This window comes from Typha latifolia, chromosome 1 (genome assembly GCF_019914945.1).
Source record: "Typha latifolia isolate L0001 chromosome 1, TyphaL0001v2, whole genome shotgun sequence".
NCBI lineage: Eukaryota > Viridiplantae > Streptophyta > Magnoliopsida > Poales > Typhaceae > Typha > Typha latifolia.
The window spans coordinates 6,929,941-6,947,465 of record NC_133086.1 but is presented as its reverse complement, the minus strand read 5'-3'; the positions used below and the strand labels follow the sequence as shown (position 1 = coordinate 6,947,465).

Genomic DNA, 17,525 nt, shown 5'->3' with positions numbered 1-17,525 from the left:
TCTATTGAGTAGCCAAATTACATATATATATATAAAGGATGCCATCTAAGGCATTTTTCTGAAGCCTAAACAGGTAGGTAGTTCACTGAAAATGGAAGTGCATTTATTAATTTATATGAGCAGAGTCTACACAGTCTCCCTGCTGATTCTATCAAACAAGATAGAATCAAAAGAAGGGTAGGGTATAAGAAAGCAAAATACTAGTCCCAAAATCCATAGCTCAGCCACTGTGAAGGTGCGCAACAGAACAAGACATGCACTCTCATCAGACGGTTCAGATTTGGTCCAAAATCACCTCACCACCAGAAACTTTGAACTCAGAAGGGACCTTCTCAACATTAAGAACCTTTATCTGACCATCAACAACATATGCTGACCATCTGCAGCACAAGCGTAAAGTTTCAGCATATCATTTACCTAAAGGATATCAAGAAATTATAACTAAGATACCATCATGTCACAGTTTGTTACTTGGGAAAGAGAATACTAGTCACATTGCAAGTGCATTTCAAATAAAGGCTGTGCTGTTAATGAAAAAAAAAACTACCTTTTATCACCTGAGCCACCACATTCGAACAAGTATGCCTAGGGTACGTTTACACACCCCTCTCAATTTTTTTTTCATGTTTCAGTATATAGGTTAATCATATCATCCAAACTCGTTGGCGGTGTTGCTAGATTTCTGGATTCTGGCCTCTGTAGTTCTCAGTCTATAGAATAAACTTAACATATAGTGAAGCAAAATGTGGAGGGAAGGAAATAGAAGAGAAAACAAGAAGATAGAAGAGGAATGGAGCTTCACACCTTTACCCTTATCAATAATTTCACACCTTTTTCACTAAAGATTGCAATAAAAAAACTTCATTCTTCTATCTTCTAGCTTTCTCTTCCATCTCCTTCCCTCCACTACGTTTTGCATCATATAATTCTTTTATTTGTTTATGTTGAATAGTCTGCATTTCTAGCTTCAGTGAGGCAACTATCTAGCATCTGGATATAACTTCCCCCATCACGCACATATACTGTAACAATCTTTTAAAACCTTGATAGAATGCCTAACCCAGCAGCCATACCTGCCTATTTAATTCACATAATTGGTACTGCACAACCTCAACAACCCACTGCAGACATGCAACTTAATATAACATTGACATGTAGATCTGAATGATCTTAAAAGTTGACACTAAAAAGTTTTCGAGCATATTGGAGAAATCCAACATTTCCCTGATATCAGCCAAAATTTGATTCTAAAATTCGGTAATTTCTATTACATGAACTGCTGAAGGTAGATCAACATGCTCCTCCATTAATTTCTTTTCACATGAACCACTGAAGGCAGATCAACATGCTCCTCCTTTCAACTGATCGTCCATTTCATAAAATTGCTAGAATCTTTTCCTAATTTTAGGGTGCCCTAAAACAATGGTAAATCCAAATTCCCCATAATTAGCTAAATTTACTACTGGAAACTACAGAAATATATTCAGATGAATCTTCAAATTTAGATTATTTCCCTTAAAATAGTCCACATATTCAGAAATTTCCTTAAGTTCTTCAAAAAATGTTCTTTGGGTTTAAAATTGACAAAAAATTATATTTTTTTCTACACTTAGGTAACATTTGGTTGCCGTTTAAGAAAAAAAATCTAATTAGTAATTCTCATTTCTTATTTTTAAAATTGTACCTCTAATCTGATTTTGGGTAATAGGGTGTTTGGTTATAAACTAGAATAGTTGCACAATAATTATTTTTGATGCGACATAAAGTTGAGCTAAAAATAGAAATAAGAAGTGAGAATAGCTTTTGCCTTATGTGAATTGATGGAAATACCTTTAGTAGTGGGAATTACTTTTGATTTGACATATAAATTCAAATTCAAAGTGTTTCTTATTCTAATTTTTGAGGAATCTCATAAATTGATCAAAATACCTTTCAGATAAGGATGTAGTACATCAAAATAATATTCTATAATTAATCTTCACATCAAAAAATGTCTATTGTATGAGCTTTGATTTGCAATGAGGACTTATAGATATGCGATGCCTGCTTATAGGTACCTAATGCCTATATATATGTCAGCAATGCATATATATAAAATATCAATACTTGTCTATATGGTCGTAATACTTACCTCTATGTAAGCAGTGCAACCTCGTAGATATGAAATGCCTATTTTGTCATTAATTAACGTGTTAAGTACAAAATAATAGGCTTCTAGTAATGAAATGATAGGTCCCATCGTTTGGCCTTATCAAGAGTAAAATAGGTAAAGCCAATTTGAGCCTAAACTCATTCGAAATAGGGCAAAAAACTAGTTTAGCCCAAATTTCCGCTCAATAAAAGTCCCTGCTCAATTTTAATCATATTTTTGGAATAAGATAGATGGGTGAGAGGAAAGAAGAAAATAAATTTTAACACAACATGTGAAATAACTTTACTCAAATCAAGGGTAAAATAGTAATGGGGCTTACGTATGGAATAAGATTCAAAACAGATGCTAGAATGTATCTAATCTGATTTAGGGATATTCATATGTTGTGGTAACAAACCTAGAATAATGTTAATTAATCCATATTAACTATTAAGAAGTCCCCTAACCAGCAATATAATGGGGCCTTAGAGCTATCTGAAATTTGCAACAAAATATTCATGAAAATTGGTGATAGGTGCAAAATACTATATTTTAACCCTCTGCCTGAAGACATAAATATAGTAATTCTTTTGGTATGTTTTGTTGACAGTGAGGGTTAATGCATGTAATCCCCGTTAATGGTGTTCCATCTCATCTGCATGGCATGTGCCATGACATGCTGACTAGAATGGGACAGCAACAAAAAGAAAAACCATCCTTGGCTTCCCTGTTTCCTGCTTTGTTCCACAGCTTCAACCTAGTGTATAAGAATGAACCACCTAAGTTTATAGATCTACTCATGTGAGTTATTGCCAATAACCAGACAAACAACCTAAACCCTAAAGCGAGACAATTATAAGATACATGTTTACACAATCCCATTTCAAATGTTAAATTCATTAGTTAATTAGAAAAGAGGTCTTGAGAGATCATATTTATCCATCTCAACTAAGACAGAGAAAAGTATGGTCAAACAGTGATGCGTAAGATGTCACCAAAGAAAGCAGAGACGTTCAAAGCAATAAAGAATATAATATTATTTCATAAGAAATAAAGCAATTAAGGGTGTAACGCAGTTGGGAAACTAGGGCCCCATTAAATAATGAATATCTATTTGTATGTAACTTCAATACTGAAACTATGATCAAATTAAGGTTAGCATAAGAAAGTGATAATATACATACTATACTCATTGCTAATGTCAACTTAATTTGTATCAAGGAGCATAAATAGTACGCTATCAAAAATTGAGAAGTTTCCTATAAGAATCACCAGTGACTTAATATTAATAACATTACCAAATGAATAATTGTTGATATATAATAATGGCATGTCCTTGCATAACTTTAAAAAAACATGCTGGATAGAGAGGGAAAAGCAATACAAAAGGATACAAGTGAACTGCATTAACCTTTGAGAACGATGCCCAAGCAAAGCAGCCGAAAGATCCAAATCCAACTCCAAGCTCTTGTGGAAACTTGCATCAAAGTCGCCATAAAATTCAATCTAAATAGGTCAAGTCCAAGGTTATTGTGTGAGTTTGCTTGGAACAAGTATTGTTCAAGATGGCATCAAAATACAAAGTTGTTCAGAAAAATAAACCACATACATATACAATTTGAGCTCTGGAGAAACTTAAACTATAAATGCTTCAAACTATGATTCAAGGATTGTTGTGCCGGTCACTCGTTGGCACAATACGGCATGGTACGTACTAGCCGTGCCGGCTCCATGCCACGTGGGATGTGCGCATGACAATCTTTGCTATGATTCACTACCTAACTAGTATCCTCACAAGAGTAAATGGTAGATAATCGTTCTTTAGAAACAGTAAAACTCGGATCTTATGGCACATAGCTATATGTATGGCATGCTATAAGGAAAAGAATAAGTCCTCACAGTTTCCTTAGCCTGTAGTTTCTCTGCCCATCCATTCATAACATATGGATCATTTACAGAGACACAGATAACAGAATCTATCCCTTTCGCTTTGAACTTATCAATGTTGTTCTTGTAGCTAGGCACATGCTGTGCTGAACAAACGCCAGTAAAGGCACCCTGAAACAGTTATTAGAGTAAAAATAGTTAAACCAAAAGATTAACTGAGAGAAAATAAGAACACTAAAACTCAAGTCCATATGAAAAAAGAAGACTACAATGTGAAAAAAAAAAAACTCCTGAGACTCTTTTTGAGAAGATAGATGAAGGTAAAAAGGTGGAAACAGATAATCCTCATCACTTGATAGAGAGTTCACCTACAACTTAAGGTGCACTGCAGAATATGGAAGATTGTTCCTGATATAGATTAGGAGCATGAACCAAGTAAAAGAACCAATTATAATTAAGCCTCCACTGATAGCAGGGGCCATCTCTTTTTTGCTTTGGCTTCTTGGCGGTGAATCATCTAATGCTTCTAAGTTATATGCCTCCATGTGATTCATACTTTAAGTGTGCTTCCTCGACGTTCTTCCTCAGGTAAACATCATTATGAACACATGATATGATCACATTCCTATCATATAGGTGGTAGACGCCATTAGCTCGGTTTTCCAAATCATCGGCATCATAGCACTTCAACTCACTAAAATAAAAAAAGAAAACTAAGAGACCATGTGCCATAATCTACTGGATGAACACAAATTTTGGAGGCTGATTCAACTAATACAATCCAAACCCGGAAAATGGAGGGTATAAATTTAGCTCCAATCAAATCCCAAGCCTTGATAATACCAGACTAGCAACTAAACATTTATCAAAACTTTAAATTCCAGAATTCTACATATATAAAAAAAAATCAGGTACTAGAACTCATTTATTAGTCAATAAATATTAGAAAAAAAAGAAGAACCTTGAACTCAGTTTCTGGTCAATATCTACATATGGGTGCTGACATATTCCCAGAAATCACCGAACAAAGATATCATTTTATCCAACTGATGAACTTACGGGCAAACCAAAGATGACGACTTTTTTCCCGTGGAAGATATCTTTGAGCGGCGTGGTGGAGAACTTGGAAGCGACGCCTTCATCCCAGCTGCGTGCCTTCTGGAGCGCGACTCCCGAGGCAGACGAGACGATGTCAGACCCCACCGTCGCCGATGCGAAGGCCCTCCGGAGAGCCATCGCCGCCGACGCCGAACCCTTCGCCCTCATTAACGCCGACGCCATCACTTCTTTTTACTCTTTTCTCTTTCCTTGCCCTGGGGTTTTCGAGAGTTCGAGAGCGGTTTGCCAGATCCCTATCCAAGATAATAGGGGTAAAAGTGCAAATGGGCCGAGCCATAGTCCATAGATGGGGCCTTATATGGACCGGAGGTGCAATTATGGGTAATGCTTTAATCATTTAAGCCCTGAAACTTTCTTTTATTACCTTGAAAACACCTCAATTTCACACTAGCAACCCTAGCTTTGCCTCCCTCCCTCTCTCCTTGTAATAAAGAATAGCTTCGACCCCGTCGTTAGTCCACTCCAACTCCAACGGTCTTCTAAAAGACCAAAACAAGAGCAAGCGAAGGAGATGAGGCAAGATGCCTTCGAGATTGAAGAGGGAGGACTGCCCTCGCACCAAGCACGACTCCATCTTCTCCGCCTGGAAGGTTCTCTTATTCCTTTTGGATTAAATTATCACTTAATCCTACTGTTTCATAGTGTTTTCCTAGTTCGTTTGCTCATAAAAATTCTATCTCACAAAAGTTTCAACTTTTTTTTTCTTGGCATAGATTCTTGTTGGGCCATCTGATTGGGAGGACCACGCCACCGGGAAGGAAGGAGTGCAAAGGTATAGAGTCCATAATCTTCCTGCAAATAGTTCTTGCCCAGGCATCTACGAATTAGGCGTAACCTTAACATTTGCCGATGAATGTCGCAAAACTCGTAAACATGATCTGGATGACATTGTTGTGGTTTACATTGGGCAAGCCGACAACGTTAAATCGAGGCTCCAGCACTACGGTCGGACGGGATCGCATTTGGATTGCGGGAGTTCATTTGTTTTTTCTAGTGAAAATAAAAATACCTGTTTTAAGGCAGGATTTGGGTTATTTAGAGAGATTTTTGCAAAGGGTTACTCGCTCGCGTTCAGATGGGCTCCGGTAAGTCCTATTTTTTATCTTGAATATCTTCTTTGACTACGGTGTGACAATTGAATGCTGTGAAATAACAATGTTTTGTACTTGTGGGTGACGAGGCATAGGTATTATCTTCTAGGAATGAAACATATTACAAGAACAATGGCAATTAGATAATATGTTCGCTATAGGTATAAACAGGCAGAACACAAGTAAAGAACGAAACATCTGAGCTCTTCTTGGTTGTAGTTTAAGTCTAAGTTTGAATATAAACAATTTTAGTTTGACCTGATCATGAGATGCATGTTGGTAATTTCATGATTTTGACATGAATATTTTATTAATTTTGAGCTAAGTTTTAAGTGGGGCCCACACATTATTTATAATGGTTTAATGGTGGAATCAATTTAGCTCAAAGCATACTTTATTGTCATATATTCACTTAATCAAATTTATGAAGAGAAGTGAATGATAATTGGCTCTAAAGTGAGTATCATGGCAATGGGAAATAAAGGAAAGTAAGTTTAGTACCATATTGGATATTTGAGAAATGTTAGTATGGTATATAAGCAACAAACTTCCTATGGGCTTTGGGCCCCAAAAGGGGTACCTATTTTGTGGGTAAAGGTTACTATGCAACCTAACACACACGCGCGCCGCCCGGCCCGGCTCGGCTCGGTTCGGTTCGCACGCACGGGTCAAAGTCCAATTTTAAAAATATCAGAGAGTTTATTGTCGAGTCTTTTAAGTTTGAGTCTACTGGTCGAGAGAGAGTACAGCACGGTTCAAGTCTAATCAAGGCATTAGAAAGTTGCTTCCTTTCCAGTGCAAGGCAGTCGTTGTATCCTGGGAGACCGACGTCCACTGTTCCAGAAGCAATCGGTGGAGGGCGAATTGGTCTTAAGGAGATAGTGTCCAACACTAGACTCGACTATTCAGATTTTAATTTATTTTGATCGGATTTTTTGGAATCAGATTGTTATCGCCAACAATCTTAAGACCAAATTTGGTTTTCACTCTGATTCCAATCAGTGTTCTTTTCTTCTTATCGGATTTTAATTTTATTTCATTCTTTTAGATGGCTGAAATAGTAAAGAGTACTATTTCCCCTATCACTGCTCCTCCAGTACCTACAGTTTATGGAGAAAAGCCTGAAAAATTCTGTGGTGCAGAATTTAAGAGATGGCAACAGAAGATGCTCTTTTATCTGACCACCTTGAATTTGGCTAAATTCTTACATGAAGATGTGCCCGAACTCCGAAAGGAGGAAAGCGATAGGCAAGTAGTTCTTTGCGGTGGATGCGTGGAAGCATGCCGACTTCCTTTGCCGAAACTATATCCTCAATGGATTTGGACAACTCGTTGTATAACGTGTATAGTTCAAGAAAAACGTCTAAGGAATTATGGGAATCTTTAGACAAGAAGTACAAGACGAAGATGATAGGTGCAAAGAAATTTGTAGTCGGTAAATTTCTTGAGTACAAGATGGTTGACACTAAACCAGTGATTAACCGGGTGCAAGATCTTCAAGTAATAATTCATGAGATTCATGCTGAAGGGATGGTGATTAATGAATCATTCCAAGTGGCGGCTTTTATAGAAAAATTGCCACCATCTTGGAGGGATTTCAAAAATTACCTAAAACACAAACGCAAGGAAATGACACTTGAAGAACTTATTGTCAGATTGAGGATTGAAGAAGACAATCGTACTGCTGAAAAGAAAATTGGAAGCCAGTACGTATCAAAGGCAAATATTGTGGAGTCCACAAAGGACAAGAAAAGGAAGCACATTGGCGAAGGCTCTAAAAGTGGCAATGCAAAGAAGTTCAAGGGCAAATGTTACGTCTGTGACAAACAAGGGCATCGTGCTCAGGACTGCCGCTTGAGAAAAAAGAAGGAGAACTCAAAGAAGGAGAACTCTGAAAAGAAGAAGCCACAAGCCAATGAAATAGAACACCTTCGTTCTGATGTTGATGATATGCACCTCTCTGCTGTTGTCTCGGAAGTAAACCTGATTGGTGGTAATCCTAAAGAATGGTGGGTAGACACTGGAGCTACTCGACACATTTGTGCCAATAGGTGGATGTTTTCGTCTTATCAAACTGCGACAGATGAAAAACTTTACATGGGCAATTCAAAGAACTTCCAAGGTGGAAGGAATAGGAAAGGTTGTGTTAAAATTGACTTCAGGAAAAGAACTTACTCTTAATGATGTAATGCATGTACCCGACATTCGAAAGAATCTGGTTTCGGGATCATTATTGAGTAAGAAAGGGTTTAAGTTGGTGTTTGAGTCTGATAAGTTTGTACTTATCAAAAATGGCATGTATGTTGGAAGGGGCTACTTGTCAAATGGCCTCTTTAAGATGAATGTAATATTTGTAACTCCAAAAATAAATAAAGAAGAATCTTCTTCTTACTTGCTTGAGTCTTATGAAATTTGGCATGGTAGATTAGGACATGTTAATTATGGTACATTACGTAGATTAATTAATCATAACATATTGCCTAATTTTTATATTGATTTAAATAAAAAATGTGAAATTTGTGTTGAAGCCAAATTGGCTAAGACTTCGTTTCATTCTGTCGAACGAAGTACAGAACCTCTAGAACTTATACATACTGATGTATGTGATTTGAAATTTATTCAAACTAGAGGTGGAAAAAAGTATTTTATTACTTTTATTGATGATTGCACAAGATCTTGTTATGTGTATTTGCTAAGAAGCAAAGATGAGGCATTAGAAATGTTTATACATTTCAAATTAGAGGTTGAGAACCAACTTAGCAGAAAAGATTAAAATGCTAAGAAGTGATAGAGGTGGTGAATATGAGTCACCATTTGCACAAATATGTGCAGAAAATGGAATTATTCATCAAATAACGGCTCCTTACGCTCCACAACAAAATGGTATTGCTGAACGTAAGAATAGAACTCTAAAAGAGATGATGAATGCCATGTTAATAAGTTTGGTTTACCCCAGAATTTGTGGGGGAAGCTTTGCTTTCTGCAAATCACATTCTCAACCGGTTACCCCATAAGAAATTGGATAAAACACCTTATGAGTTATGGAAAGGTCGAGAACCTAGCTATAAATTCTTAAGAGTGTGGGGGTGCCTAGCAAAGGTTGCAATTCCAGTTCCTAAAAGAACAAAAATTGGACCTAAAACTATTGATTGTATATTCATTGGTTATGCTCATAACTGTAGTGCATATCGATTCCTGGTTCACAAATAAGATAATTCTGAGGTACATGAGAATACAATTATTGAGTCTAGGAATGCATCATTAATACATTTCCATATAAATCTACATTAGAAATAAGTTCTCTCAAAAGAACTTATGAAAATAAGCATGACCAAGAGTCTATGCAAGAAGGAAATGATATTGAACCTAGACGAAGTAAGAGGGCAAGGACTTCTACGTCTTTTGGTCCTGATTTTCTAACATATTTGTTAGAAAAAGAACCTCAGAGTTATAAGGAAGCAATGTCTACTCCTGAAGCTCCTTTATGGAAAGAAGCCATTGATAGTGAAGTTGAATCCATTTTGCAAAATCATACCGGGAATTGGTGGATCTTCCACCAGGTTGTAAACCTTTGGGTTACAAATGGATATTCAAAAGGAAGATGAAAGCGAGATGGTTCAATTGACAAATACAAGGCGAGACTTGTAGTCAAAGGATATAGACAGACGAGAGGGAATAGATTACTTTGATACATATTCACCCCGTAACAAGAATAACATCTATCCGATTAATAATTGCTCTTGCGGCATTATATAATCTGGAAATACATCGATGGATGTGAAAACCGCATTCTTGAATGGTGAATTAAATGAAGAAATCTATATGGAACAACCCGAAGGGTTTGTGGCTCCAGGACAAGAGAGAAAAGTGTGCAAATTAGTTAAGTCTCTTTATGGGCTTAAACAAGCACCTAAACAATGGCATGAAAAATTTGACTTAGTTATGATGTCAAATGGTTTTCACATTAATGAATGTGATAAATGCGTTTATGTGAAATGCACTTGAGATAATTATGTCATTGTATGTCTATATGTGGATGACATGATAATAACCGGTAGTAATATTAATGTCATTAAAGCTACCAAGAACATGTTGGCTAAAAAGTTCGATATGAAAGATATGGGAGTTGCGGATGTGATTCTTGGTATAAAGATCACTAAGGCAATCGAAGGGTATGTTATATCTCAATCACATTATATTGAGAAAATACTCGATAAATTTGATAAAGATAGTAGCAATATAGCCGTAACACCTATAGATGTGAATCTTCATCTCACAAAGAATACGGTGTATGTATATCTCGGTTAGAATATTCTCGGATAATAGGTAGTTTGATGTACATCATGAATTGCACTCGTCAGGATATTGCGTACTCTGTGAGTAAACCGAGTAGATATACAAGTAATCCGTGCAAAGTGATCACCGGAAGGCGATAGTTAGGGTACTCGGATATTTGAGATACACCACTAACTATAGATTGCACTATTCAAGATATCCAAGTACTTGAAGGGTACGGTGATGCAAACTGGATATCGATACAAAAGATACCAAATCCACGAGCGGATATGTCTTTACACTTGGAGGTGCATCTATTTCATGGAAATCTTCTAAACAAACATGTATAGCTAGATCTACTATGGAATCTGAATTCATAGCATTAGATAAAGGTGGAGAAGAAGCGAGAATGGCTTCGAAATTTCTTAGAAGATATTCCTATGTGGCCAAAACCCGTGTCCGCAATTTGCATACATTGCGATAGTCAATCGGCTATAGGAAGGGCACAGAGTCGATGTATAACGGTAAGTCACGACATATACGTCGTAGGCATAATACTGATGCGACAATTGATCTCAAATGGTATAATATCCATTGATTATGTAAAATCAAAGGATAACATCGCGGATCCATTAACTAAGGGTTTAACAAGAGATCGAGTATATTGTTCATCGAGGGAATGGGTTTGAAGCCTACCACCTAGAGTAACGACACAACGGCAACCCAACCTAGTTATTTGGAGATCCCAAGATCTAGGTTCAAAGGGACAACCGAGTTGTGGGGGCGTTCTCGAAATCACTAAGGAATTAAATTTCCTACACCTTTCCTATGATGACATAGTGATAAACCCGTACTAAGTGTTAGGGTAAGCAATGCTTTTAATGACTCTTATACTTTGGAAATCCAAGTGGAGTATGGCGGGATACTCTTAATAAGAGGTCACCTATGTGAGTGTGAAGTGGGCCGCTTCTATGAGATGACAAGGCTAAATCTCTAGAGCACTCAAAGAATTACCGGGCGCGTCCAGGGCCGAAATGGACACAACATATAGAACCGATTGTGTTGAAAGAGCCGTGTGAGTATTATTGTCTTGGTTTATACAAAAGCTGAGCAGTTCAAGACATCATGTTCACCGGTTAGCGAATAAACCCGATAATACTTCACTATGGAAGGTTCAAAGCCAAAAGCTACCTATCCCGATGCGGTAACTTTTCGTTGTACTCTCGATCAAGTCCGCATTTCATATGCATTTTCAGCCAATTCATTCATGTGGGGGATTGTTGGTAATTTCATGATTTTGACATGAATATTTTATTAATTTTGAGCTAAGTTTTAAGTGGGGCCCACACATTATTTATAATGGTTTAATGGTGGAATCAATTTAGCTCAAAGCATACTTTATTGTCATATATTCACTTAATCAAATTCATGAAGAGAAGTGAATGATAATTGGCTCTAAAGTGGGTATCATGGCAATGGGAAATAAAGGAAAGTAAGTTTAGTACCATATTGGATATTTGAGAAATGTTAGTATGGTATATAAGCAACAAACTTCCTATGGGCTTTGGGCCCCAAAAGGGGTACCTATTTTGTGGGTAAAGGTTACTATGCAACCTAACACACACGCGCGCCGCCCGGCCCGGCTCGGCTCGGTTCGGTTCGCACGCACGGGTCAAAGTCCAATTTTATTTTTTGCCTGATACGGGTTCAAGTCTGATTTGATTCGGGATCGAAGTGGTGTGTCCCTTCGATAAACAGTTAATGCATCCCTTCACAGTGTAACTATAAATTAGTTTCTGACCCGAATTGGTGCATCCATTCGGTGATTTTGCATCTTTTCGTCGAGCCTGTTTACCTCTATAAATAGGCTGTCAGTCTGCATAATAAAAAAAAAATATCAGAGAGTTTATTGTCGAGTCTTTTAAGTTTGAGTCTACTGGTCGAGAGAGAGTACAGCACGGTTCAGGTCTAATCAAGGCATTAGAAAGTTGCTTCCTTTCCAGTGCAAGGCAGTCGTTGTATCCTGGGAGACCGACGTCCACTGTTCCAGAAGCAATCGGTGGAGGGCGAATTGGTCTTAAGGAGATAGTGTCCAACACTAGACTCGACTATTCAGAATTTATATTCTGAAATCTGTAAGTTTAATTTTAATTTATTTTGATCGGATTTTTTGGAATCAGATTGTTATCGCCAACAATGCATGGGCACTTCAATAATTATTAATTTTCTTACAGCAATAAGAAAATGTCTTGTTGAGCCTCCCTTGCTGAATCTTAAGGAAAAACTTGGCTACATTCTTCATGATGTAAAAGGACCAAATGTTCTAATGAATACCCCCAGTTGCAATTTTGGCTTGGGCTAATTGAGAAGCATTATATTGATAGAAAGATGAGACGTACTCCACAAATGAAAATTAGCTGGTTTTAAGAATTAGAACACTTCCTTTTGAATTTGACTTGAACAATAAATACTAGTTACTTAGGAACACTTCTACAAATTCTATGGGAAGATTCTCTGGCTAACAGGTCATGACGAACTTGTATCAGTTTGCAAAAGCATAGTTCTAATACTTCAGTTCCTTATCATGCCTCATGACATGTCTATCTGTTTACATATGCATATAGGTATTTTTAATTTACATATATGTTTCTGTATGTATGTAAATTCATATCTAGGTGATTATGTACATTTTATATAAGCAGAAACTTAATGTTTCTATTTTCTAAGAAATAACTAATGAAGTTGTTATAGTATATGAACGACAAGATGGGGCACCAAGATGTCGGTTTCACAACTTTGGTCACCTTCTATTTATAGAAAACACTACTGTACTATAATTCAGATCAAGAACTTCTACACAAGTCAGGAGAAGGTTATTGTTCTATACTTGTATTATGGATAATGTGGTAATATGACTAGTACTTTCATTTTGTTGAACAATATTATATGCTAATATTGGTTCTAAGCTTTTGATCTCCTTCCCGTGTCCAAAGAGAACTATATATGCTTATTGCTGGTCTTTAGTGTAAAGTTGTCTGCATAAATTGTCCTGTTTTACAGTCTTATTGAGGATTTCTTCCTTGCAACTCCCTTACATAGCTGTCAACTCATACTGTCTCAACTATGACAACTTTTTCTTTATGATGCCACCATTTTTTTTTACTTGCCCATATATTTAGCTTGTCAAAATAGGTTTTGCCTTAGTTATTCACTTATTTGGCTTATCAATTTGATGGCAGTTTTCTTCTTTTTTTGATGGATTTCAATATTATATATATTAGTGTGGTCTGTGTCACCACCTAATGGTCTCTCCACTCTTTATCATTTTGGAAGATGTATTATACGTATGCATTCCTAGCATTGTTAAGTACTTTATAGTTTATATATTTGAATCTTTTAAGGGGCCTTGTTTTGTCTTATATTGATCAAATTTATGTATTTGTGTTTTCTACATTTTTCAATGAGATAATCAATTCAACACTAGTCTTGTAAGATTCATCAATTAATATATGGAACAACACTATAATTGACACTAAACCGTCAGGAGAAAAATTGCATATATTTTGCACTTTTGCTTTGTCGCCTTAAATGTATTAATGTCTTTCGTAATCAAATTATGAGAATCATACTGCTAGTATGCACACAATCTTTCATTTTGTAAGATTTTGGTGACATGCAATGCTTTGAAAGACAGTCACAAGTTACGGGTGGTCACCCACTGCATAGTGTCTAGGTTGAAAATAGGTGCTAAGACGGTCTAGCATATTTAATATATAAAAAATTAAAAATAATTATATGATATATAATATATACTAATATAGCTAAAAATTACTAGAGCAAAAAAATTAATACCAAGATTACACGTAGCTAATAATTTGGAATCATAACTAATCTTTTTTCTGCTTTAACAATTACAAAAATCATAACAAACAAAGAAAAATGGAAAATCCCCAGACTTTACCATCAATTTACAACAACATAGAGGGGGCCAAAAGTCGAAACATTGGGAAAACAGGAAAAATAGGGGTGTGTAGAGAGCGAGGGATGAGAGGCGAGAGGAGTGCATACTCATTATGTAGGGCGGCAGGTGCTCCCGCCCGCCTTTCAATACTTGGGCAACATGACATCTTTAACGCTGCTTTATTTATTTTTAAGCATGTCTATTTTTGTATGTTTTTGTCGTTTTAATTTTAAAATCTCATAGAACTAATAAACATCAACAGATGAGTGACAAAAAAGAAGCTGTAAAGGCAGAGGCTCAGCTGCTCGGAGTTTTTGATTATGCATGGAATAGATTGCAAAATGGTTATTGTCGCCGTGAAGAAATTATCCTAAGGTTAGATAATGCAGTCACCAGCCGAAAAACATCTTTACTTGGCAAACTACACCGATGGAAGCATATAACATTTGGTGGAAAAGTAGGAATCAAAATCAGTGGAAATGGATCACACAGCACATCAGGATCATCTAATGGCATGCAGAATTTTCTTCCTCGAGTTCGCAAACTTGTTAACTACAGGCCTCAGTTAGTTCAAGTGGGTAATAAGCACAATGGGGATCATGATATGTGCGGAATACCCACTGACAGCCTAAGTGTCTGCAAAAATAGATCGGTCCGTGGAGATCATAGAGATGAAAAAATTACATTAAATGACTCAACAATTCACGAAGCAACTGCAAAAGAATCTTCCGCTGCATGTGGTGTAACCTTGGAAGACGGTTCATCTTGTTTGGCAATCCCAGTTCAGGGAAGGAAGAGATGTGAGCTGCACAAAGGTAGAAGAAAAGTCAAACCTAAACCGAAAGTGTTGTCTGATAGTAAACCATTCAATGGAATGGAGAATTCAAGTATACGATCTCAATGCCAAGTAATGGAGAAGACAGAAGAAATGCATGGCTTTGATAACACACTCAATATATGTGGAGTTGAAACAACCTATGGAATATGCAGAAGAAGGCCTGTTGCAGAAAGAAAAAGGTGTGAGGAGCATAAGGGAATGAGGACCACAGGTTCTAGATTTACACAAGGAAGTGGAAGCCCAAGAGCTGCAGTGTCACCATCTATTTGCGGCGCTGCTACACTCGATGGTTCACTTTGCATGAACGCAGCAGTCACAGGAAGGAAGAGATGTGCCCAGCATAAAGGTAGAAGGGCTGGATAGCTTCCTTGCACACCTAGAAATTGGTACGTCAGAGCAGGATTCTAATCTTCAACGACCAAGTTCAGTGTGCCAGTACTCCAGTTGTATATCATCTATTAGTTGAGCTATTTAATCTGTAACCTGTGTTTGTTGAAATAAAAGATAATAATGCTTGCTATGAGATTAATGTTCTCCGTATGCTAGATAGCATTCAAGACCCATTGTTACTCATCAAGTTTGAATGCTTTGGCAAGTGTTTTCTAGGCAAATTCTTTATGGTCGATTGTAGTAACAACGTTCCGGTGTGCCGTCTTAAGAAAATTCTTTGTCTTAACATGTGCATTTTCTTATTGTGTGTCATATGAACAGGTTACTGTTCGAAGCCTGTAAATATTTTGATTGTAAAATTAATGAGTGAAAAAGTTTCTTGGTTGCACATGCAGGACCAAGAACATGAGTAATAATGTTGCTGTATAAGTCTACTAGCAAATGTCCGACTTTTAAAGACTAGAGAAGTTCTGAAGAGTGTGCACTGGCAATTTGCAGATGCATGGTGGACAAATTTATGGAATATTTTGGCATAATTCTCTTGAAAGTGATTATGGTTGGTATAGAAAGAACAAGCAGGATTTTTTTTTTAGCACTACACCCCTATTTGACTCAATTGCAAGAACCTCTTTGTGCATTTAAACTTAAGCACTTAGCTTTCTGTGGTTTTGATTAAAACAAAGTTATTACTTTTTCTATTATATTTGATTAAATCACATGTTTAATTAAAAAAAAATTTATTAGACAAAATTTTAAGTATTAGATAAGCTTTCCAAGACAGTTAAGATAATATTAATTGAATTTTAGATAACAAAAGTATAATAAAAAAATATATTTATTAAAAAAATATATAAAATCATATCAGCATTATTTTAAATATACTAAAATATGTATATAATTCTCTATAACATTATCTCTAAAGAAAATTTATAAATCATATCATATATTTTATTTATTTTATAATTCACACTCTCCATCTTTGAGAATTTTATAATTCCACCCTTCATTTTTTTTTCTATAATTTTTATCTAATATTTTAATATTATTTTAACTAACTAATATTAATTAAATTACTAAAATACCTTCCCCTCTTTCTTCAACCATCTTCCTCCTCGCAGCGGATCAAATGCTTAATTTAAAGTATAGGGGTGAAAATGTAATAATAATAAAAACCAACGGTCGTCGATTGCATAGATATATAAGACCTCAACGGATCTTTCCTTCTTCTCAATCCCCGATTCCCTAATCAAACCACATGAACATTTCCCTTCTCCACCAGCAATCCCTTCCCATCGCTCTCGGAGCAAGGAAACGGAGAAAAGCCGCCATTTTCCCGTCGAAATCGCCACTTTTAAAGCTCGCTTCCTCCCTCGCAGCGATTTCTCTCCGCGACCTCTCTCCTCCGCCGCCGCTTGACCTCCTCCTCGACCACTGCTGCCGCCGTTTGATCTCCTTCTCCGGCGAGAGAAGGAGACGGCGGTCGTGGAATCGCGGCGGATTGGTCGGGCTTCTCGTATCTTTGGCGGCGGCTTTGGGGGTCTCGCTGCTAAGGGAAAGCTCGGAGAAGGGTTTGCGGATTAGGGTTCTGGCGGCGGGGATGCTAGGGTTGAAAAATGGGGCTTGGAGAAGAGGGGATTTGGGGGCTTTCCTTTTGGGTTTTGCTTGCTGCCTCTTGATCTGGAACTGGAAGGGGATGTTCCGGAAGAGAGCTCGCTGCTGGAGATTGCGTTTTTGGTAAATTGGATTCGTTTGGAGTTGTTTTTTTTTTTTTTAATTTAGTTTTGACTCGGGGTAAAAGAATCCATTTCTGGTGCAGAATTATGCAACAAAAAA

General features: G+C 36.9%; 3 protein-coding genes across 3 annotated transcripts; 2 read left to right on the top strand and 1 right to left on the bottom strand.

Moving 5' to 3' along the window:
• Nucleotides 1–81: 81 nt before the first annotated feature.
• LOC140783785 (peroxiredoxin-2F, mitochondrial) lies at nucleotides 82–5,407 on the bottom strand. Its single transcript, XM_073130833.1, has 4 exons — nucleotides 5,078–5,407; nucleotides 4,031–4,189; nucleotides 3,543–3,637; nucleotides 82–380 (listed from the first exon to the last, which is right to left on the bottom strand). The coding sequence occupies exons 1-4, from the start codon at nucleotides 5,297–5,299 to the stop codon at nucleotides 275–277; spliced, it is 582 nt and encodes a 193-aa protein (XP_072986934.1). The 5' UTR covers nucleotides 5,300–5,407; the 3' UTR covers nucleotides 82–274.
• A 116-nt stretch (nucleotides 5,408–5,523) lies between these two features.
• Nucleotides 5,524–15,978, top strand: LOC140780600 (protein EFFECTOR OF TRANSCRIPTION 2-like). Its single transcript, XM_073126252.1, has 3 exons — nucleotides 5,524–5,727; nucleotides 5,851–6,222; nucleotides 14,727–15,978. The coding sequence occupies exons 1-3, from the start codon at nucleotides 5,659–5,661 to the stop codon at nucleotides 15,663–15,665; spliced, it is 1,380 nt and encodes a 459-aa protein (XP_072982353.1). The 5' UTR covers nucleotides 5,524–5,658; the 3' UTR covers nucleotides 15,666–15,978.
• Nucleotides 6,900–8,596, top strand: LOC140780601 (uncharacterized). Its single transcript, XM_073126253.1, has one exon. It carries the CDS (start codon nucleotides 7,498–7,500, stop codon nucleotides 8,407–8,409), a length of 912 nt encoding a protein of 303 aa, XP_072982354.1. The 5' UTR covers nucleotides 6,900–7,497; the 3' UTR covers nucleotides 8,410–8,596.
• Nucleotides 15,979–17,525: the final 1,547 nt, after the last annotated feature.

What these genes read in the sequence shown, in the direction of transcription:
- LOC140783785 (XM_073130833.1), bottom strand. Translation starts at nt 5,299, where the DNA reads ATGGCGTCGGCGTTAATGAGGGCGAAGGGTTCGGCGTCGGCGGCGATG. An exon ending in TCGTCATCTTTGGTTTGCCC is followed by an intron (nt 4,190 to 5,077) that starts GTAAGTTCATCA and finishes TAACTGTTTCAG; the next exon opens with GGTGCCTTTACTGGCGTTTG. An exon ending in CTTGGGCATCGTTCTCAAAG is followed by an intron (nt 381 to 3,542) that starts GTTAATGCAGTT and finishes CTTGTGCTGCAG; the next exon opens with ATGGTCAGCATATGTTGTTG.
- LOC140780601 (XM_073126253.1), top strand. Translation starts at nt 7,498, where the DNA reads ATGCGTGGAAGCATGCCGACTTCCTTTGCCGAAACTATATCCTCAATG.
- LOC140780600 (XM_073126252.1), top strand. Translation starts at nt 5,659, where the DNA reads ATGCCTTCGAGATTGAAGAGGGAGGACTGCCCTCGCACCAAGCACGAC. An exon ending in CCATCTTCTCCGCCTGGAAG is followed by an intron (nt 5,728 to 5,850) that starts GTTCTCTTATTC and finishes TTCTTGGCATAG; the next exon opens with ATTCTTGTTGGGCCATCTGA. An exon ending in TCGCGTTCAGATGGGCTCCG is followed by an intron (nt 6,223 to 14,726) that starts GTAAGTCCTATT and finishes AAACATCAACAG; the next exon opens with ATGAGTGACAAAAAAGAAGC.